At 43.1% G+C, this 23,646-nt stretch overlaps 1 protein-coding gene across 1 annotated transcript in view; it reads left to right on the top strand.

The window, feature by feature from the left end:
- Positions 1-22,959, top strand: part of LOC126215072 (proliferation-associated protein 2G4) — a 67,847-nt gene extending 44,888 nt beyond the window's left edge. The window contains exons 8-9 of the mRNA XM_049941720.1: positions 8,353-8,480; positions 20,981-22,959. Of these exons, the coding sequence (XP_049797677.1) occupies positions 8,353-8,480; positions 20,981-21,088 (236 nt within the window). The 3' untranslated portion in view covers positions 21,089-22,959. The remainder of the gene's footprint in view (positions 1-8,352; positions 8,481-20,980) is intronic.
- The last annotated feature ends 687 nt before the right edge of the window (positions 22,960-23,646 follow it).

Raw genomic sequence — 23,646 nt, 5'->3', positions numbered from 1 at the left:
AAGGCTCATAAGAAATGAAGTTTCTCTCCTCCTCCGTCAAGGCGTATCTCTCCTACAGCACTACCCAGTGGTAGCCGTCCTCAGCTGTCTTCCATTGTTGCCGAGACACACTGCTGGTGGCCGATCACTGGTGGCAGGAGCTGTCCCCAAACAACCTATGGATCAGGATCTTCTGCCTTTGGCTGAATGCTGTTCCACATCATCTGCTGTCAGCTCTCAGTGGTCGTAGAGTTGACTGCAACCGTGGTGATATTTTTCCCTTTCTTGTCAACCTTACGTCAATTATCCATTGAAATATCTGTGGAATTCACTCCAATTGGGATGAATTGTCGATCCTCGTACAGTCCTACTCCCCAGTCTTCTGTCTTCAGGAAACAAAGCTATGTCCCCATGATTGCTTTGTCTTCCCCCATTTCCAGTCAGTTTGGTTTGGTCTCCTCTCTGTTGATGGTGCTCTGGCACACGGGGGGGCTTAAGATTCTTCTCCATCATACTATCCATTATCACCCAATCCCCTTAAACAGTTGCTTCCAAGCTGTCGCTGTATATCTTTCCCTTTCTGGATACACCTTATCTCTTTGTACCATATATATTCCGTCATCCACACCAATGGCATGAGCCGACCTCTTTCATCTCCTTGGTTAGCTTCCACCTCTTATTTGCCGGCTGGGGACTTCCAACGCCCACCACCTGCTTTGGGGATCTCAGTGTCCTTGTCTGAGAGGCTCCCTATTGATTGACCTCTTCTACCAACAGAGCTTGTTTGCCTCAACACTGGGGAACCTCGGCACTTAGAATGGTTTGCTTTTGCTGATACACTCGATTGACCATTTTCATTGTCTCCTTCGATTACAGCCATAACTGCCATCTGTGTGCTCACAACGCTGGCAGCAGATTGGACACTTTTCTCTTCTCTAACAACATTTGATGACTGTCAATTTCCTGGCATTGACGATCAGGTCACTCATGTTATGGAAGTTATTCGTACAGCTGTGGAACATTCAATACAGTGTACCTCCCCTTTGCCCCAGCGTCCCCCAGTTCCTTGATTGAATGAGGCGTACCATGACGCAATACGTGAATGGAAGATGTGCTCTTTGTGTTTTCTGCCATTATCCTAAGTTGGCCAACTGTATCCCTGTATCCTCTAGAAGTAGCTACGTGCACTATGCCATTGCATCATCCGTGATAGCAAGAAGGCAAGCTGGGACTTCTTTACCAGCTCCTTTAACACCTTCTCCCTTATCTGTAGTTTGGAGTCGAATTGGATGGTTATCCGGCACATCTCGTTTCTCTCCGATCTTTGGGCTAACTGCTGCACAAGATATCTTAGTGGACCTAGTTACAATTTCTAACTCATCGGGTCAACACTTTGCTGAGATTTTAAGCTCTTCAAATTACCCACCAGCCTTTCTCCCAAAGAAACGAGCAGCGGAAGTGCAACCTCTTGCTTTCTCCTCTCAAAATTGCGAAAGCTATAATATTGTTTTTTCTATGCAGGAACTCCAATACTTACACTCTTCCTCCCACTCTTCTGCCATGGGACCAAATGGCATCCACATCCAAATGTTGCTACGTTTATTGTACTGTAGTCTGTGTTACCTCATCCGCCTTTATAATCGAATTTGAATTGACAGTACCTTTGGCAGAAGATGGTGGGAAGGTATCGTCATTCTTGTTCCCAAACATGGAAAGGACAAACATCTCTCCTCTAGCTATTGCCCCAACTCTCTCACGAGCATTGTATGTAAGGTTTTGGAGACTATGGTAAATTTTCGTTTAGGCTGGTGGCTGGAGTCCCGAAACCTTTTTAACACCTGCCTAATGTGGTTTCCGAAAGAATGGTTCCACAGTGGACCCTCTTGCTGCTCTCTCCACTTACATCATGAACGATTTTCTCAGGAGACGACAAATGGTAGCTAATTTTTTGATCTGGAGAGTGCATACGATACCTGTTGGAGGTCAGGCATCCTCCGCCCACTGTTCTCTTGGGGCTTTCGAGGTCGGCTAACTCTTTTCATCCATGAATTTATGACTGCACATTTAAGGTGCGTATTAACACTACTCTCTCCCACACTTTCTCCCAAGAAAATGGGGTGCCTCAGAGCTTAGCGCTAAGTGTCTAGGACTCCCTCTTTGTCGACGATTTTACAGTCTACTACAGCTCTCAACAGACCAGCCTTCTAAACGACGTCTTCAAGGATGTCTCGATCGCCTCCACTCCTGGAGCATCGAAACCGGCTTTTGATTTTCTTCCAGTAAAACTCTGTAAATTTTTGGCATCGTATGGAGTTTTGTTTGCCTTCCCTACATCTAGGCCCTGTCAACCTTCCTTTCAAGGACATGGCCAAATTCTTGGAACTTGTGTTGTACAGAAAACCGTGCGGTCTTCCCACGTTTCATATTTTTCGGCTCGCTGTCTGCGATCCTTCAAACACACTCCTGAGGAGCGGACCGAGTGGTCTCCTCCGCCTCTATCTCGCCTTAGTGCACCCGAAATTGGACTATGGAAGTGTAGTTTACTCATCTGCACAGCTGTATATTCTTTGGTGCCTAGACTCTGTCCACCACCATGGATTGCATTTAGGATCTAGAGCTTTTTACACCAGCCCAGTGGAGAGCCTTTAGGCTGAGACTGCTGAACCTCCGCTGTCCAATTGGTGAGCTGTTCTTCTGAGTCGTTAACGCTGGCCATTGGTCTTCCATGCCTGCTCATCCGACCCACGCCCTTTGTTTAGACACCTCCTTGGATTTAGGGTATGCAGGCTGCCCTTCCTCTCGACTACCTCTGGGAGTCCACTTCCGTCAACTGTTACATTCCCTTTCCTTCCAATTTCTTAAAACTTTCTTGCCAAATGGGAGGACGGAGCCACCGTGGCTACACCCTCGGACCTGGAACTGCCTTCTCTGTGACGTTTGCCAGGTTTCCAAGTATAGCCGCCCCCCCGTCTCCGAGTTTGTCGGGCATTTGCTGCTCTATGCGCCTAAATGGAGGATGCCACATTTATTTACACTGACGGCTCAAAGACCACCTTTTGTGTTTGGAGTGCCTATATTGTTGGCGACACGCCAATTACATTTTGGCTTCCTGACCAGTGTTTGGTTTTTACTGCGGAGCTTTATGCTGTTGTCCAGGCTGTTCAATACATCTGTCACCATATGCGGGTACAGTATATTATATGCTCGGATTTGTTAAGCTCTCTTCTAAACCTCAAAACTCTTTATCCTGTCCACCTTTTGGCACCACCGGATTCGAACTGCCTCCACATGCTCCACTTGGTGGGCATCTCTGTGGCATTTCTCTGGATCCCAGGGCATGTTGGTATCCACGGAAACGAGGCAACCGATATAGCGACAATGGCTGCAGTCTCACCGCCTCAGCCCACTGTTTGCATGATTCCCTTTGCCGATCTACAGAGCATAATATGCCGTTGCGTTGCTCTTTTATAGCACACACATTGGTCTGCACTTCCCAATAATAAATTATGGGACTTAAAATCTCTTCCCTTTGCTTGGGCCTCTTTGTAGCGGCCTGCTTGTCGGGAGGAGGTAATTTTAACAAGACTCCAGATTGGGCACTGTCTTTTTAGCCATTGATATGTTTTAAGTGGTGCTCCTCCCCGCTTTGTCAACACTGATCTCAACCGTGGACGTTGAGACACCTTTTACTTCAGTGCCTTATTTTAATCTGCTACGTGCCTGTTTACAGCTTCCCTTCTGGCAGGTGACACGTGCTCAGCCGATCGTGTCCTTGAGTTTGTGTCAGAGACATGACATCAGTCATTTGAAGCTCTTTTCGGGGAAAACAACCCCCTTCAATAGTTGTTTTCTAAGATTCTTCCATTTTTAGTTTCCCTCCTTGTTGAGTTTGCCCCCTCCTTGTTGAGTTTGCCCCCTCCTTGTTGAGTTTGCCCCCTCCTTGTTGAGTTTGCCCCCTCCTTGTTGAGTTTGCCCCCTCCTTGTTGAGTTTGCCCCCTCCTTGTTGAGTTTGCCCCCTCCTTGTTGAGTTTGCCCCCTCCTTGTTGAGTTTGCCCCCTCCTTGTTGAGTTTGCCCCCTCCTTGTTGAGTTTGCCCCCTCCTTGTTGAGTTTGCCCCCTCCTTGTTGAGTTTGCCCCCTCCTTGTTGAGTTTGCCCCCTCCTTGTTGAGTTTGCCCCCTCCTTGTTGAGTTTGCCCCCTCCTTGTTGAGTTTGCCCCCCCCTTGTTGAGTTTGCCCCCCCTCCTTGTTGAGTTTGCCCCCCCTCCTTGTTGAGTTTGCCCCCCCCTCCTTGTTGAGTTTGCCCCCCCCTCCTTGTTGAGTTTGCCCCCCCTCCTTGTTGAGTTTGCCCCCCCTCCTTGTTGAGTTTGCCCCCCCCCTTGTTGAGTTTGCCCCCCCCCCTTGTTGAGTTTGCCCCCCCCCCCTTGTTGAGTTTGCCCCCCCCCCCTTGTTGAGTTTGCCCCCCCCCTTGTTGAGTTTGCCCCCCCCCTTGTTGAGTTTGCCCCCCCCCCTTGTTGAGTTTGCCCCCCCCACCTTGTTGAGTTTGCCCCCCCCCCCTGTTGAGTTTGCCCCCCCCCCCTTGTTGAGTTTGCCCCCCCCCCCTTGTTGAGTTTGCCCCCCCCCCTTGTTGAGTTTGCCCCCCCCTTGTTGAGTTTGCCCCCCCCCTTGTTGAGTTTGCCCCCCCCCCCCTTGTTGAGTTCCCCCCCTTGTTGAGTTCCCCCCCCCTTGTTGAGTTCCCCCCCCCTTGTTGAGTTCCCCCCCCCCTTGTTGAGTTCCCCCCCCCTTGTTGAGTTTGCCCCCCCCCTTGTTGAGTTCCCCCCCCTTGTTGAGTTTGCCCCCCCCCCTTGTTGAGTTTGCCCCTCCCCCCTGTTGAGTTTCCCAAAGCCAGATAATGGGTGCTTACGACCATAGCAGTTTTGTGCCCTAAAACCATAATAAATAAAAAAAAGTTAATATTGACAAAATAACTTTTTCGTTTTTTTTAAATAATGTGAGGAGGATTGTTGTTTCTTTGTTTCGTCATGTAGTTAACTTATATGACTAATTCTTAAAAATATTTCACTTAACCTGTTAGATTACACATTTTGTTTTCTACCAGTTGACTCCGTCGATTCCTTATATTTTATTTCCTAAATCTTTTACAAATGCTGACACTACATGTCACAGAAAAAACTTTTAAAAATGCCATTGTATTCCTTTACAACTGACGTAGCCAAATGGCTCTTATAAATTTAACTTTTTTTATCTGATTTGCTCACACATTGCAAATGTCATCTGATTCTCGCAGTCTTTTACAAATAGTGGTATTCTCTACACACAACGTTGTCGTAGCTGACAACTGGGACATAACGGAGCAGAAGCTAGGGCCGTTTGCTCAAAGGCTTCCATGAAGATGTCCGCAGCTACAGGGGAGAGTGGGGAACCCATTGCCACTCCATCAAACTGTTTGGAGTATGCGAGTCATCGGGCACCTAAGTTATGCTGTCTTGTGGGACAGACAGACTCCTACATGAAAGACTCTTCCCACTTCATACAACTGATTAGGGAACAGCGAATAAAGCCATCAGACATTGTGGTCAGTTTTGACATCAAGTCTCTCTTCACTAACGTACCTATTGAGGAGACTGTGCATTCTACAGGACTGGATCCCACCAGATATCTGCGATCTGGTGTGCTTATGCCTGTCATATACGTACTTCACCTGGCGGGGAAAATATTACAAACAGTTAGATGGAGTGGCAATGGGTTCCCCGCTCTCTCCTGTAGCTGTGGACACCTTCATGGAAACCTTTGAGCAAACGGCCCTAGTTTCTGCTCCGTTACGTCCCAGTTGTTGGCTATGATATGTGGACGACACATTCGTTATCTGGCCTCACGGTGAAGCAGAATTGGGGAACTTTCTCCAGCACTTAAATAGCCTGCACAAAAATATAAAGCTCACACATAAGACTGAAGAAAACAATGGTACCTTGCCATTTCTGGATGTGGAAGTATACAGAGCTGCCGAAGGTAAACTGGGACAAAAATTGTATCGGAAACCAACACACAATAAACGGTACCTGCATGCGGAGAGCCACAACCACCCAGCTCAAAAGTATTCTGTTCTGCATACGTTAACTGCCCGAGCCTACCTTATAAGCCATGAAAATAACATCAAAGAAGATTTAAAGGAGCTACAACACACGTTTCATGCCAACGGCTATGATGACATCATAAGAAAGGTAGCTAAAACCAAAGGGAGCAGAACACGAGAAGAAGGCACAGAAAAGAAGCTTCCACTGGTACACTTACCATATGTAAAAGGCGTCAGTGAACGGCTAGGCAACGTCCTCTGTGGACGAGGTTTCAAACAGTGTTTTTGAAGCAGTCACAGGATCCACAAGATGATAGGTTCCACAAAGGATGCAGTCAACAATCTTAACACTGCAGGTATTTACGAACTACGGTGTGAGTGCGGAGCTGCCTACACAGGAGGAACAGGGAGACCTGTCAGCTTACGAGTAGCAGAACACGAACGTATGTACGTTTAAAACAACATAATAAATCGGCGATAGCGGAACACCACCGTGACTGTGGACAACCTATCAGGTTCCACAAAGCCCGAGTGCTGGCGAAAGAATCGTGGATGCGAGAACGCAAAATACGGGAGGCGATCGAAATTATTAAGCAGCCTGACAACATCAACAGAGAAGATGGCTACAAACTCCCGGCGCCATGGCTGCCGGCCATCCCAGTCCAACGGGCTGCGAGCAGTTGCAGGGCAGAAGCTACACGGGACACAGACGTATCTGCACAAACAGCTGTAGAGCAACTGTCAGTCCACTTCCGCGCACATCAGGAGGAAAACATGTCGACCAGAAGCCGAATGCTGATTGGCGTATAGCTGCCAATCATATTAGAGGGCCAATTAAAAGATTTACAACAGTGACATCAGACATCGATAGTCGGTAATAAATAGAAGCACCTATCTCCATGCATAACCAGTCGTGCCTTGAGGAAGACCGTTGCAATTCGGCCGAAACATCGGTTTTGATTTTATTGTTGTTAGTTTTTAGCAATGACGCGACATAATACCTAATACCCAGAAGAATTTTAATCCCTATTAGTTTTATACCTATGCATGTCATAAATATTTTTATGCAGCTGATGTAGTGAAGTAAACTGGCACCCAATCGAGCGCTATTTAACCTTTGACAGTGCAGCCACTAGTAGCAGTTATTGTTTTGGCAGCACGGATCTACTTAGCACATTCTCAGCTCCAGCAAATGGTTAAATTGTCATGTCTTTTTAGCTTATTCTTTCTATATTTTGTGTAAGACTGACTGACCTAATCACCATGCACTTTGTATAATCTTTACAGGGTAATTAATGTGAAGATGGCCGAAACCTATCATTTTAAATAACTGATACTTTGCGATCATGACTGTTTCTTCATAAGTAATTACGCCAAGAATGATCACTGATATTCTCAGCCATGTTGGTTAAAATTGTACCTCATAGTTCCAACTTAGGTACGCAATTTTTCCACATGTGGTCAAACACAACTAAAGAGTGGAAGTATCATACCGGGTTGAATTGTGATTCTAATGAATTTAAATCTGAAGTTCTGAAAAGGTAAAGATTCATCCACCTTGAAGGATGGTTCAAAAATCTGTACCTTATTAGGCTCGATCCTCTAGGAGACAATATACCTTTACTTTCTCAGTCACGGGAGCAGACTTGCCCTGTCAGTTGTGGGAGGACACACATGTTATATTGATTTGAACAATGCTGCACTTCGGCACATTCAAATCTGCCATTTTTTCCTAGTCATGAATATAGTCATCTTTTGAGTCTTTATGTATTAATTACTCTTTTTCTCACCAAGGTGTTTCTATTTCTGCTACATCACTGATAGTTTCTGCTACTATTTTGATTGCCACCAACAGTATACAAGTACAGAAAACCCACAGTGTTGGGAATTCTTCTTCCATGCATTGTTTTCTTGGACTGCATAGACATCATCCTATTATTTAGAGAGGCTCTTTTAGTTCTCATTGTTGAGTGTGTTTTTAAATTCAACTAACAGTCTCTCTCCATGTATGTGAGATCATAAATTTAGGTGCGAAAGTAATAACTTACTGAGCAGTAGAAGTGTGAAGTTGTCAAGACACAAAAAAAAGAACAACTTCGCCAGCTGACACACACACACACACACACACACACACACACACACAGTTTGACCGTCTGAATCGGTTAGGTAAGATTAACAGTAGTAGTATTTACTGTGATCTTGTGTAAGGATTTTTGGAATTTCTTATTTTACTGCCATTCTTTTGTGATAGAATATGTTTTTTGACACATTGCAATCTACACTTGTCTTTTCTGTCTCCCCCAGGTGAATTTGTTGCGCACTTCAAGTTTACTGTGTTACTGATGCCTAATGGTCCTCATCGCATAACGGGATTGCCATTCGAACAGGAGCTGTATCAGTCGGAACTTAATGTGGATGACCCAGATTTGAAGGTAAATGAGAAATGTTTGTGTTAGGAAGACTAAAAGCTGAAGAAATAAGATTTTGTCATTTTGTGTGCGTCCATTACTCCAATGAAACACTCAGTGCTGCCAAACAATGGAAACTCCAGGTAGGAGTATCAACAATGTATTAAAAGACAGATTGTTACTTACTGTAAAGAAAGACACATAAAGTTGCACACGGGCACAATTAAGACATGTACATATAGCTTTTGTCCACAGCCTTAATCAGTAAAAACGCGCTCGCGCGCCCACACACACACACACACTCACACTCACACTCTCTCTCTCTCTCTCTCTCTCTCTCTCTCTCTCTCTCTCTCTCTGTGTGTGTGTGTGTGTGTGTGTGTGTGTGTGTGTGTGTGTGTGTGTGTGTGTGTGGGCCTTGGTGAGACCCCCAGCATATTGAGGAAGAATACCAACAGTACTATCAGTTATTGGCAAATTCATATTAGCACTTTCTGATGCTGTAATACTAGTATTAGACATCTAATTGTAAGAAGCTGAAAGAGCTTGAAAATTTCAAACTGTGCTCTGCTTCTGTTCGTAAATTTGAAGTGAACATTGCACATAAAATAGAAACCTAAGTTAAACAAAATATTTATGTATTGAACAGTCCATTGGTGTACTGCCAGTTCACTGTGTCAACCTAGCACAATATTTCTACAGTCAGTAGATCACTTAAATTTTGCACATGCTGGACAGTGAAGCATTAGCACTTTCATGGTCTTCCTGATCAACTAATACACTAGGAGAAATTTAAGAAATAACAAAAGTGATCCTTTATTGATATTACAAGTTAAAAGTTCTATCTGCTGAGGGTTGATGTGTACGTAAAGAATATGGTGAATTTATGGAAAAATCTGGTGCATGTGGTGGTGGTCCCAGTCTGCTGTTTTGTCACATTCCTGTAATCATTGTTTTGGAAAACCAAAACTTGTAAATGAGTTGTTTTCCATGGGCAGCTTACCTTTGTATATATTTAATCCAGTTGGATGTTCCACAGGTGAGTATTCATTTTTTTTTCCTCTCTCACTTTTCACAAATAACATGATTATAGCAGCGCATACTAATCTGCCGAACTTTTTTGGATATAGATCAATTCTTTTATACTTCCATTAGCAGAACCAGCCCTGTAGGTAGCCCTGTATTGAGACCAGTACATATCAAGTGGTCCTTTTTGTGCTGTAAGGCATTTAGCCATTGCTGGTATGTAGTCAAGTGCATTCATTTGGCGAGTTCTCTGCTAATGTGATAGGTTCTGATGACATTTTGATGTGTGCCAAATCTCTATCCATATCCAGAGATAATTAAGTTTCATACTGGTTGTTAATGATACTGCAAATTATTTTAGTCTTAATAATGTAGGTGTGTGAATGTACTGTTGTTGTTGTTGTGGTGGTGGTGGTGGTGGTGGTGGTGGTGGTGGTGGTCGCCGTCTTCAGTCCTGAGACTGGTTTGATGCAGTTCTCCATGCTACTCTATCCTGTGCAACCTTCTTCATCTCCCAGTATTAACTGCCACCTACATCCTTCTGAATCTGTTTACTGTATTCATCTCTTGATCTCCCTCTACAATTTTTACCCTCTATGCTGCCCTCCAATGCTAAATTTGTGATCCCTTGATGCCTCAGAATATGTCCTACCTACTCGTCCCTTCTTCTAGTCAAGTTGTGCCACAAACTCCTCTTCTCCCCAATTCTATTCAGTACCTACTCATTAGTTATGTGATCTACCCATTTAATCTTCAGCATTCTTCTGTAGCACCACATTTCGAAAGCTTCTATTCTCTTCTTGTCCAAACAATTTATTGTCCATGTTTCACTTCCATACATTGTTAACATCGAGTATAGATTTAAGTGTCAGGAAGTCTTTTCTGAAAGTATTTGTGTGGAGTGTAGCCAATTTTTCTTCTTCAGAAACACTTTCCTGGCCATTGCAAGTCTACATTTTATATCCTTTCTACTTCAACCATCATCAGTTATTTTGCTGCCAAAATAGCAAAACTCCTTTTAGTGTCTCATTTCCTAATCTAATTCCCTCAGCATCACCCGACTTAATTCGACCACATTCCATTATCCTCGTTTTGTTTTTGTTGACGTTCATCTTATATTCTCCTTTCAAGACACTGTCCATTCCGTTCAACTGCTCTTCCAAGTCCTTTGCTGTCTCTGACAGAATTACAATGTCATCGGCGAACCTCAAAGTTTTTATTTTTTTGTTCTCCATGGATTTTAATACCTTTTCTGAATTTTTCTTTTGTTTCCTTTACTGCTTGCTCAATATACAGATTGAATAACATCGGAGATAGGTTACAACCCTGTCTCACTCCCTTCCCAACCGCTGCTTCCCTTTCATGCCCCTCGACTCTTATAACTGCCATCTGGTTTCTGTACAAATTGTAAATAGCCTTTTGCCCCCTGTATTTTACCCCGATAGAGAGTAGTCCAGTCAACTTTGTCAAAAGCTTTCTCTAAGTCTACAAATGCTAGAAACGTAGGTTTGCCTTACTTTAATCTAGCTTCCAAGATAAGTCGTAGGGTCAGTATTGCCTCACGTGTTCCAACATTTCTGCGGAATCCAAACTGATCTTCGCCGAGGTCAGCTTCTACCAGTTTTTCCATTCGTCTGTAAAGAATTCGCGTTAGTATTTTGCAGCTGTGACTTACTAAACTGATAGTTTGGTAATTTTCACATGTGTCAGCACCTGTTTTCTTTGGGATTGGAATTATTATTTTCTTCTTGAAGTCTGAGGGTATTTCGCCTGTCTTATACATCTTGCTCACCAGATGGTAGAGTTTTGTCAGGACTGGCTCTCCCAAGGCTGTCAGTAGTTATAATGGAATGTTGTCTACTCCCGGGGCCTTGTTTCGACTTAGGTCTTTCAGTGCTCTGTCAAACTCTTCACGCAGTATCGTATCTCCCATTTCATCTTCATCTACATCCTCTTCCATTTCCATAATATTGTCCTCAAGTACATCGCCCTTGTATAGACCCTCTATATATTCCTTCCACCTTTCTGCTTTCCCTTCTTTGCTTAGAACTGGGTTTCCATCTGAGCTCTTGATATTCATACAAGTGGTTCTCTTTTCTCCAAAGGTCTCTTTAATTTTCCTGTAGGCAGTATCTATCTTACCCCTAGTGAGATAAGCCTCTACATCCTTACATTTGTCCTCTAGCCATCCCTGCTTAGCCATTTTGCACTTCCTGTCGATCTCAGTTTTCAGACGTTTGTATTCCCTTTTGCCTGCTTCATTTACTGCGTTTTTATATTATCTCTTTTCATCAATTAAATTCAATATTTCTTCTGTTACCCAAGGATTTCTACTAGTCCTCGTCTTTTTACCTAGTTGATCCTCTGCTGCCTTCACTACTTCATCCCTCAAAGCTACCCATTCTTCTTCTACTGTATTTCTTTCCCCCATTCCTGCCAATTGTTCCCTTATGCTCTCCCTGAAACTCTCTACAAGCTCTGGTTCTTTCAGTTTATCCAGGTCCCATTTCCTTAAATTCCCACCTTTTTGCAGTTTCTTCAGTTTTAATCTACAGTTCATAACCAATAGATTGTGGTCAGAGTCCACATCTGCCCCTGGAAGTGTCTTACAATTTAAAACCTGGTTCCTAAATCTGACTTACCATTATACAGGGTGATTCAAAAAGAATACCACAACTTTAGGAATTTAAAACTCTGCAACGACAAAAGGCAGAGCTAAGCACTATCTGTCGTCGAATTAAGGGAGCTATAAAGTTTCATTTAGTTGTACATTTGTTAGCTTGAGGCGCTGTTGACTAGGCGTCAGCGTCAGTTGATGCTGAGATGGCGACCGCTCAACAGAAAGCTTTTTGTGTTATTGAGTACGGCAGAAGTGAATCGACGACAGTTGTTCAGCGTGCATTTCGGACGAAGTATGGTGTTAAACCTCCTGATAGGTGGTGTATTAAACGTTGGTATAAACAGTTTACAGAGAATGGGTGTTTGTGTAAAGGGAAAAGTTCTGGACGGCTGAGAACGAGTGATGAAAATGTAGCACGCATCCAGCAAGCATTTGTTCGCAGCCCAGGAAAATCGACCCGCAGAGCTAGCAGAGAGCTGCAAATTCCACAATCAACTGTATGGAGAGTCCTACGAAAAAGGTTAGTTATGAAACCTGAACGTCAACTACCCGAGGCGATGGATCGGCCACCAGGCAGCCCGTGACAGAGCACTTCATCACTGGCCTCCAAGAAGCCCTGATCTTACCCCCTGCGATTTTTTTCTTATGGGGGTATGTTAAGGATATGGTGTTTCGGCCACTTCTCCCAGCCACCATTGATGATTTGAAACGAGAAATAACAGCAGCTATCCAAACTGTTACGCCTGATATGCTACAGAGAGTGTGGAACGAGTTGGAGTATCGGGTTGATATTGCTCGTGTGTCTGGAGGGGGCCATATTGAACATCTCTGAACTTGTTTTTGAGTGAAAAAAAAACCTTTTTAAATACTCTTTGTAATGATGTATAACAGAAGGTTATATTATGTTTCTTCCATTAAATACACATTTTTAAAGTTGTGGTATTCTTTTTGAATCACCCTGTATAATCTATCTGACACCTTCTAGTATATCCAGGGCTCTTCCATGTATACAACCTTCTTTTATGATTCTTGAACCAAGTGTTAGCTATGATTAAGTTACGCTCTGTGCAGAATTCTACCGGACGGCTTCCTCTTTCTTTTCTTACCCCCAATCCATATTCACCTACTACGTTTCCTTCTCTTCCTTTTCCTACTCTCGAATTCCAGTCACCCATTCTGCTTTCCCTTCTTTGCTTAGAACTGGGTTTCCATCGGAGCTCTTAATATTCATACAAGTGGCTCTCTTTTCTCAAAAGGTCTCTTTAACTATAGTTAAATTAATAGCATTTAAAATTTGGCATTACTTCAACAATAAGACATCTAGTGTACATAGGAAAAAACACCCACTCACCCCACCCACCCGACTGCAGCCTTGCTTTTCCACTCTTCCTTCTTTCGGCATTTCTGGACCCCCTTGAGATTTGACTTTCCCATCAAAATGGTTTATGTAGTGTGATCCATTTGGGGAAGAACTCCTTCCTTACAAGGGAACCTCCCCATCGCACCCCCCTCAGATTTAGTTACGAGTTGGCACAGTGGATAGGCCTTGAAAAACTGAACACAGATCAGTCGAGAAAGGGGGAAGTAGTTATGTGGAACTATGAAAAAATAAGAAAAATACACAAACTGAGTAGTCCATGCACAATATAGGCAACATCAAGGAGTGTGGTCCCGTGGTTAGCGTGAGCAGCTGCGGAACGAGAGGTCCTTGTTTCAAGTCTTCCCTCAAGTGAAAAGTGTAATTTTTTATTTTCAGACAATTATCAAAGTTCAAGCACCCACACATAATCAATTTCGCTCTCTAAAATTCCAGGACATGTTCAGATTTGCTTGGACATATGCAGGATTTGACGGTCTACACACGGTGACCGAGCACAGGCAAAACTGTGCGACTGTGAAACTGTTGCATTCATTTGTTGCAGTTTATGTCACAAACGTTTTCATCACTTTTTTGGGAGTGATTATCACATCCACAAGAAAACCTAAATCGGGCAAGGTAGAAGAATCCTTTCACCCATTCGCCAAGTGTACAAGTTAGGTGGGTCGACGACATATTCCTGTCATGTGACGCACATGCCGTCGCCAGTGTTGTATAGAATATATCAGACATGTTTACCTGTGGAGGAATCGGTTGACCTATGACCTTGCGATCAAATGTTTTCGGTTCCCATTGGAGAGGCACATCCTTTCGTCTACTAATCGCACGGTTTTACGGTGCGGTCACAAAATGCAGACACTAAACTTATTACAGTGAACAGAGAAGTCAATGAACGAATGGACAGATCATAACTATGCGAAAATAAAGACAGTAAACTTTTCACTCGAGGGAAGACTTGAACCAAGGACCCCTCGTTCCGCAGCTGCTCACGCTAACCACGGGACCACAGTGCTCCTGAGCTCACACTCTCCTTGATGTTGTCTATCTTGTGCATGGACTACTGTTTGTATATTTTGCTTATTTTTGTCATAGTTCCACACAACTTCTTCCTGTTTTCTCGATTGATCTGTGTTCAGTTTTTCAAGGCCTATCAACTGTGCCAACTTATAACTAAATCTGAGGGGGTTGCAATGGGGAGGTTCCCTTGTTAGCATCTTCAGTGTGGGTTACTCTTGCTTCCCCTCCTTCTTTGTTGCCATAGCCTCTCAACCATTTAAATTTCCACCGCTCCTCCACAACCCCTGCTACCCCACTACATTCGTTGCTCAACTTTTTGGGGCTTCGGTACTCCAAGCAACAACTACTGTGCCAGGCGGCCCTTGCGTTTGCTGGGTGGTGCCCACAGAGTGAACCCTTGATTGGAGTGGGTGGTACCAGGATGGATGCTCTGCACATGGAACGTACTAAGCTCCATGCATCTGGCTGCACTTCCATGGCCGTCTCTTCAGATAGGAATGATTCTGTGCTCCTACTTTTGCTTCCTCGACATTCCTGTCTCTGGTTGCTCCCTGGGATGAGAGCCAGTCTGGGCAATTTGAAGTGAAACTCTTTCCCCATTAATTGGTTTGGTCCAGGACAGACAAAGACCTTTGCCACTACCGAACCTGTCTTTTTTAAGGATACATAGGAGATAAGTTTGGTGAAGTTGACTCTTTTAGTAAGATGTGGTTTGGTTCCCTTCTGATCAGCTTCCTTTTGTGCTTGTGAGTGCTTAGGAGATATCCTAGTGAGCATTACTCCTCGCCAGTCCTTAAATATGACACAAGACATTTTCTACAGGGCCTCTTCTTCAATGTAATGAGGACTCTGGACTAATCTAGTATGGTGTGCCATTCCAGGGAGTCCAAAGAGGTCCTAGGAACAATCATGTTGATACTGGCACTTTTATCCTGGCTTTTGAGTATACCCTTGTGAAAAAAGTCAGTTACGGTTTATCATTACTGCGTGATGTAGATGACTCCTGTTTGTGGCAACTGTGGCCACTCTTTCCATGTGGGGAGGCCTTGCACACCACCACCCAAGTGGGTGAACTGTTCCAGCCCATGTCTCATCACTCCCCAGATTACTCAATCTATAAAAAGGCAAGGAAGACTCAGGAATTCAAAACTCTCAACCATTTATCCTGAGGCACTACAGAAATTCGACCGTTGCTACTGTGGAGTCCTTTTCTCCTCCTCTCTCTTCCATCCTGCCACCTTCCCTTCCCTTTCCTCCTTCCTGATGGTTCCCATTCCCTCTCTACATGGAACTTCCCCTGCTCTTTGGCCAGAGAAGGAACTCTCCTCTCCAGCCAGGGTCGGATCTGACATTTGTGCATGCATGTCACCCCATCCTTACTGATGACAGACACTTGAGTCGGCACAGTGATTGATTCTGACCTGTTGGATGTCCATCTGGACTCTTGTACTGCTCTCCTCCAAAGGAGCTGTAATGGTTATTATCACCACCTTCTGGAATTGCAGCCTTTTCTGTCTCTTTGCTCTACTCTGTAGCTTGTGTTGTATTGCAGGAATCTCATATCATAGATACTCTGTCACTGAATCTTTATGGTTTCCAAGGCTTCTGCTGGAACTGGGTGAGCCCTTTGCAAGCCTAGAGTGGTGTATGTACGTAGGTGTGTACGGACATTATTAATTCCTAGGTTCCTCTTCAAACTGCACTGGAAGTGGTGGCCGTTCGAATGTATTTGTACTCTGCAGTAAAAGTATACAGTCCTTATATGCCCCCTGACTGGCCTCCTACACTTCGTTCAGTTTATGCCTGCCTCCAACAGCTCCCTCCTCCTCCCTTCCTTTTCTGTGGGGACTTGAACATCCATAAACCTCTATGGCGTGGTACTACAATGACTGACAGAGGGAGGACTGTAGAAACATGCTGGCAAGGCTTGACCTTTCTTCTCAATACTGGAGCCCCTACAATAAGTGTCACATGACACATTTTTGCCTGTTGATCATTCCGTATGGAGCCCTGGATTCATTCCTTCCATTCAACAGGGCATTCATGATGATTTGTGTGACCGGATTTTCTTATATTTTCTTCAGCGTCGTTTGCCTGTGCACCTTCCCAGGTGGTCTTTACTAACACGGGCTGGGGTGCTTTTACTTTGGCTGCCATCTCAACTGCTCCTCCACACGAAAGCATTGACGAATCCGTACAGAATTTGACTGACATCATCCTTTCAGCAGCTGCTTCAGCAATTTCTCCTTCCTTGGGTCTCCCTGACGGAAGACTGTGCCTTGGTGGACCCTCAAAATTGCTGCAGCTATTAAAGACTGCCATCTTGATCTCCATGTTACAAAACTGTGTGTGTTCATCCATCTCTCGAGCACCTCCTTACCTTTAAATGGCTGTGTGTCTGGGCCCTTTACCTAATTAAATTCTAGATATGGATTTGTTGCGAATGGTATGTTGCTGCCATAGAGCTGCATACTCCCGCTTCGCAGATATGGGCAAAGATCAGGCAAATTTTTGGCTACCGTCTTACTACAGGTGTCTGGGTATTCCCTGAACGGTGTTATCCTCACCAGCTCAGATACTGTCACTGAGGATTTTGCTCACTGTTTCGCCCAGGCCTCAGCATTGGTCCACTATCCATCCAAATTCCATCATCTCAAACACTGTCTGGAATGACTCCGTTTTCCCTGCTGTTGCCCGGAGCCCTATAATTCCCCGTTTGGCGAGCAGGAATTCGCTACTGTCCTTGCTCTCCATCCTGCCACGGCTCCAGGATCAGACCTGGTCCACATTCAAATGCTTCAGCATTTATCTGTGGCTAGCCAAAATAACATACTTGACCTTTTTAACTGTTTCTGAAGCTAGTGAATTACCTTCCCAGTGGTGAGAAAGTGTCGCTATACCAAGTTTGACATTCAGTAAACTGCCTCCTCAGGTGGACAGCCATCGTGCAATCAGTTTAACCATTGCCCCCCTGCAAGTTACTTGAATGTATAATAAGCTGGAGGCCGTATTGGATGCTCGAATACCAGCAGGCATGTTGGTTGCATCTCAACGCTGTTTTGATGCCTCGGCAATACCAACTGGGTTGTGGATGCCTCTACTCGGCTCGGGCTCTACAAAGCATTGGTCCAGTTCCATCTAGATTACAGGAGTCTTGCATATGGTTGAGTATCACCTTCGATATTACAGATCCTGCCTTCGTCAACCCTTGGTTTTAACTATCCCTAATTCTTTCTGCGCTCAAACATTGTGTGCCCTCGGTGGTCTTTGTCTGGACCCTGTGTCATGTTGGGTATGAACTTGATGACAGGCTGGCCAAATTGGCTATGGCAAGCTGCCTCATGAGATTTGGTGTCAGACCTTTGAACGGTATTATGCTGTCAAGTTCTAAGGATTTAGAATGTTGAATGACATACTCTTAACTTCATTGAACAAGCTATGGGTGGTAAAAAAAGCACTCTGTCTTCAGGCCACAAGTGGCCCATCGGGACCATCCGACCGCCGCGTCATCCTCAGTTAAGGATGCGGACAGGAGGGGTGTGCAGTCAGCACAGCGCTCTCCCGGTCGTTATGATAGTTTTCTTTGACCGGAGCCGCTACTATTGGCTCGAGTAGCTCCTCAATTGGCATCACGAGGCTGAGTGCACCCCTATGGGTGGTAAAGGGCACTACAAATTCATGAAGGTCCGCCGTATGGGCCTCTCGTGAGGACTCCATCCTTTTCTGGCTGACATCGGCCATATTTGGCTGACTTGTGATCATATCTGTCATGAGGATCCACTCAAATGTTGTTGTGCCCATTTAATGGTGGGCTTTGTTTTGATGATGGACTGTCATAACCTAGCTGCTCTGCGGCAGATACTTAATTTTCCTGACTCGCTATCCCTGGTGGTAGTGGATGATGCCGCAGTGGTTCGTCTGGTTTTTATGGTTTATTCGTGAAAGAGGTTTTTATCACTCTAAGGGAGGATGCCTCAGCCTTGTCAGCTCACTGAGGGGTTCGCAGGATGCCTTACCACCTATCTACTGACCAAGCAATGACATCTGGGCTTGGTGGTCTGCCCCAGCCATCACCCTACCCAGTCTCTTGCTTTTCTTCCCCCTTCTTAAGTGTTCCGTTTTATTTGATGTCCTTTTGTGTTTTCCCGTGCTTCTCTCGTCTCTTCTTGCCCGTTTCACCAGTGTTTTCTGTGGGGTGCCACTGTGAGTGGTGGGAGGGTATGTTCCCCATCGCACTTTCTACCTTTGAGGGCCTCTGTTAGACCTTGGGGTTTTATTTCCTTCAGTTTCATGCACTAGGCCATGGTTTTGGTGACTTGGAATCCCAGGTAATAGAGACCAATGATCTCATGGTTTGGTCCCTTCAATCGTTAAACCAGCCAACCAACCTGTGCATGGTCTCCACTCAACTGTACTTTTCATTTCCACTGCCTCATCTCTCTTCTGATTCTGTATCTATCCATCTTTTCTCTCTCTCTTACTGCCACTCCTCTTGCTGGCCATCATTATCTCCTCTTTATTTGGCTCCCATTGCTATTGTCTCATCACCCCCCCCCCCCCTCTCTCTCTCTCTCTCTCTCTCTCTCTCTCTCTCTCTCTCTCTCTCTCTCTCTCTCTCTCTCTCTGTGTGTGTGTGTGTGTGTGTGTGTGTGTGTGTGTGTGTGTCCTACCATCACTATCTTGTCTCTCTTCCACCGTCACTGTCTCTCTGCTATTGCATCCCAAAAGTTTTGGTGAGGATAGTGGAATAGAGATGGAGGCAGCTGGTTCCCCATTTTTCTGTCAGTGTTTTAAAGAGGAACAATTCGCCTTTTTTGTACTCTAACAGGAATGTTTTTCCTCTGGTTCTTTTCTTTACAGCAGGGTGTGCTGCTTGTATGAAGTGAATTCTATATGTTGGTAAAGTTTAGACTGTTTATATACTTTGACATTTGTGAACCGCAAATAAGTATGCATAACATAAGGTTAACACAAAATCATGTGCTTTGTTGTTTCTGGATACTTCGCATACAGATCGCAATTCATCAATAATGCCTGGCTTTTGATTTGTATCTTAAGAGTAAAAATGTTGTTATGCAGTCTTATCAGTTTAACATAATTTTTGGAAGTCACTGTAAGTTCTCTTTAGACATGTTAAGACTATTTTCTCACCCTGCCCCCTGCAGTACCACTTTGAACATATTTGTGTAGGTGTGAAAATCACATTATACAGAGCAATGCATCATGAAGTATTTTTGGTGGTCTCAGAATGCTTGTGATGACCTTGAACCTCTAGAGCATGGTAACAGATATTCAAGTAGTTTCGAACATTCCTGACAATATCATCTTCAGATCTTACAGTAAATATTTCGATGATATGCCATGAATAGAAAGTATTGCAAGAGCTATCCAAAACTCTGGTCGCCTTTATCTCTGCAGTCAATAGAACGCAAAATGTGATGCCCTGAACAATTGCATTTTTGTGCACAGCTTTTTGGAACATATTGCTGCTGTGCACTGTCATGCATGGACCGATATCATGTCAGTGGCTACAGCTGTTACTAGAATGGAATTCATTGGAAGTAGGTTGTCTCTGTTTGACAGCACATCTAGAACAATATTCTTTATATGGGAAGTCAAATTAGATCAGGATACAGTAACTAGTGGTTAACCAATACTAGTACACTGCTGCCCCCAGATTTATTACATTTTTTGCAAGAACTTTGAAAATTACGGATTTCATGACATTTTTTGAAACTCTGATTTTGCATTGTGCCGCTGAAAACTGTGTATTTCATGTTATTTTTCACTTTGTTTATACGAAATGTTCCTGTTCCTCATTATTTTGCTATGGGGCAATTTTCACAAAGTGCAGTGGGCAAAACACATACTGTCTTTATTGCCAGCCCACTTCCTGTTGTTAATCTTAGCCAGGAAGTGCCTAACATAAAATGTGGCAGTGTCGTAGTGTCACTTGAAAAATGTCAACTAACACATAGTTGTAATCACAGTACTATATGGTGTCCTGTAATTATAAGTAACACAATAATACTTTTGCTCCAGTTACAACTTCCAAAATGCCAAATTTTATATGCTTTGTTTTGCCATTTTCATTTGTGGATGACAGGACTTGTATGTAGTTTCAGGAAACAAATAAGCCTGGTGGTTATGAAAAAAAGAAGGAAAATCATGATATTTTTACCAACTTTACTCTTGCAACAACGAACATTTTTCTTTCACGTTGTTCCCAACTGTGTCGTCAGTTTTGCTCGTATCAACTGTGTGACAGTGGAAGAGTCGGCAATAATAATTAGACAGTGAAATTATTAAACAATACTGCGGGTTTATAAGTTACATATGCTACACATCTGATTATATTGACAGAAGTAAACATTCAGCTCATGCAACTAACATATTGTACCCTTCATTTCATGTGACACTTTGTTGTAGTTTAGACATTTTTTGTCACATTAATTTTGACTGTTACTGTGAAATTTGTTTCAGGCCCTGCTGAATACCTCTGCTAATCCCAAGACAGCAAAGAAGAAGAAAAAGAAGGCAGAAAAGGCAATTTTAAATGACGCGCCTGTAGAGGTTGAGGGAGAAGCATAACATTTGTGCTTTTTAAAAAAATGTGGCTTGAATAATTGGTTCTGTGAACTTCAAAGAAATTTGTTCTGGACTTCGAATCGTGGAACGAGATTACCACTGAGCACTTTTAGTGTCAATCTTCCTGGACATCTGTTAGTTGGAGGAGATATGTACTTGCTTTTTGCCCTTCCTTTAAAGAAAAGAGAGAAATTGTTAACGTGTTGTGGCGTTAAAATCTAACCTCTAAACTCCTTCAGCCTTCTGTTTTCGTATGTGTGAGTGTGACGAAAAGAGAAATCCATTACATCAGAAACTGTAATGGTTATGTGCAGTGGCTTTCCTGTGAAAGCTAATAAAGTTTTATTTTATTCTGAAACGACAGCGAGAGTTCTAGTTGTGTGCAGATTTTGTTTGCAGGCAGTTGTGTGCGTAATAAATCTGTCACTTTTTATAAAGTGTTGAAACAGTGAAAAAATTACTTTCTCCCAGAAACTTCGGTGGACAGGAGTCTTCTTGTTTTTCTTTTAGACAAGATAAAATAACGATGTGATATTGATATAGGTACTCGATAACATGAATTCACATTAGGCACTTGTCTTTCCAGGGAAGCGTAGCATGGAATGTGAAGTTTGGTTACTGCCTGTAAATAACATGATACAAGGATTTTTTATTTTTTTTTTTATTTTTCATTACGCTTCATTTACACTTTAGTATGCTTGGTGTACTTTTTTCCTGTTGTGTGTACTTACAGAAATTTGGGTTAACTGAGAGTGTGTCTACGTGGAATGTATTTTCTTTTTAAGAATATTGCTCTGTACAACCATTAGATAAGTTTGTGGACACTAATGTAATTAAAGTATTACTATTTTTCAACTGAGAAAAATGCTCTCAGGAGGAGATAGCATTGAATTTGAAGATGTGTGCAAGTAAACAAGCTAATGGTACCTCCAGCCCAGTCAGATTTTGCAACTTACAATAAGAGCCTCATGCACAATAAGTGATATTGACTAATTATTTGTTATTTCTTGGTTAGGTTTTGGTTTGAGATTTGTGCAATCTCTTAGTAATATGTGATAGTTTGAGTGAGTCATAAAAAAAGTGCTTGTGTTGGAATCCAAATAGTTGTATTTTTTAATACCAGAAAACTAAATTTCTTTTGAGGAAGAGAGAATTGATTAAATGTTGTCTGTGTTTAATATTTGACCACATGTGAACTGCTATATTTTCTTGTAAAGAATCCCCTACCCAATCCTCCCTACCCTAGCTCTCTCCCCCCCCCCCCTCCTTCCCCCCCCCCCATATCTCTCTCTCTCTCTCTCTCTCTCTCTCTCTCTCTCTCTCTCTCTCTCTCTCTGTGCATTCTGAGTTCTCTAAAAGATCCATAATTTCATGCTTGAACTGTTCCTAATACTCACACAATCATAACATCACATAATTTTCCTCTTAATCTGTGGCATTATGTAAAATGTGTTTTGAAAAGGTGACATACAAATGTACAAACAGGGAAGTCATAAGTCATGCAATTAATCACTGTTCTGTAAAAGTATATTCTTTGTGGAGGGAACAAAATACTGATAATTATCTTGAGAGTAGAGCTAGTGCTGAAATATTTTTCAGGCAACCAGTGTCACGATTCACAACAATTTTCATTACTCAGTTTACAGTCTTGTGCAGCAAAAAGTGTTTTTTGTGTCAATGTGAGCAGGAATAATTTGGTTTTATATTTTGGTTATTGTATGTGTGTGTGTGTGGGGAAAGGAACATACAGTGCCTCACAGCTTTGTCAGTATTTTTGTTTGTATGAGCATAAATGTGAAATAACAAACACACTGACAATCAAATACATTATCTTTAAATTATAATAAAGAAACATGACTGCTAGTTGACAGAAATACGAACTTTGTTTCATTTTCAGAGTTCAGCATGGGGTGTCGCACATTATTGTAATAATGACCTATGCAGATGATAATGAGAAGCAAGAGGAAATATGTAAATTTTTGGTATGTCATTTCAGCTGTTAGTTGGGTGACAACTTTTAATACAGAATCTTGTGTTTCTGGGACACATAATTGAGACTGAACACGACTCCATTAATTGGCAAAGGCAAATGCCAGGACAGGTCCTATAGTTAACTCACAGGAAAAGTGTGTATTGATCCTTTTCAGTAGTTGGTGTGGTTTGATAAAAATCAGAATTTGTGTCTGTTGTATATTGAAGTGAAAACTGGAGCAACCAGTAAGTGAGCAGAAACAACATCCAATCCAATGCTGAACCTCTCTCCACCCCTCCCCTGTCATATATCACAGCTATTGAAGTAGTGGTGCTGTTGTTCTACTGCAGATCTTTACTATCAGTTGCTATCTTACTTATGGTTGGTGAAATGGCATAAAAGATCATTTTTTGTGGCAATTCCTTCAAGGAGAGAATTAGCTTGTGGTTTCACATATTGCATAAATTTCTCATTTATACCAATGTGTCATTCCTTACATTAGAGTCAGCAGGTGGTGTACTACTGCATGATTAAAAGTTTAGTCAGTCCCTTTGCAGTTTCCTATGCTAATGGTGTCATGTGGAGTCAA

This window comes from Schistocerca nitens, chromosome 12 (assembly GCF_023898315.1).
Source record: "Schistocerca nitens isolate TAMUIC-IGC-003100 chromosome 12, iqSchNite1.1, whole genome shotgun sequence".
Taxonomy (NCBI): Eukaryota; Metazoa; Arthropoda; class Insecta; order Orthoptera; family Acrididae; genus Schistocerca; species Schistocerca nitens.
This window is presented reverse-complemented; position numbering and strand designations above follow the sequence as displayed.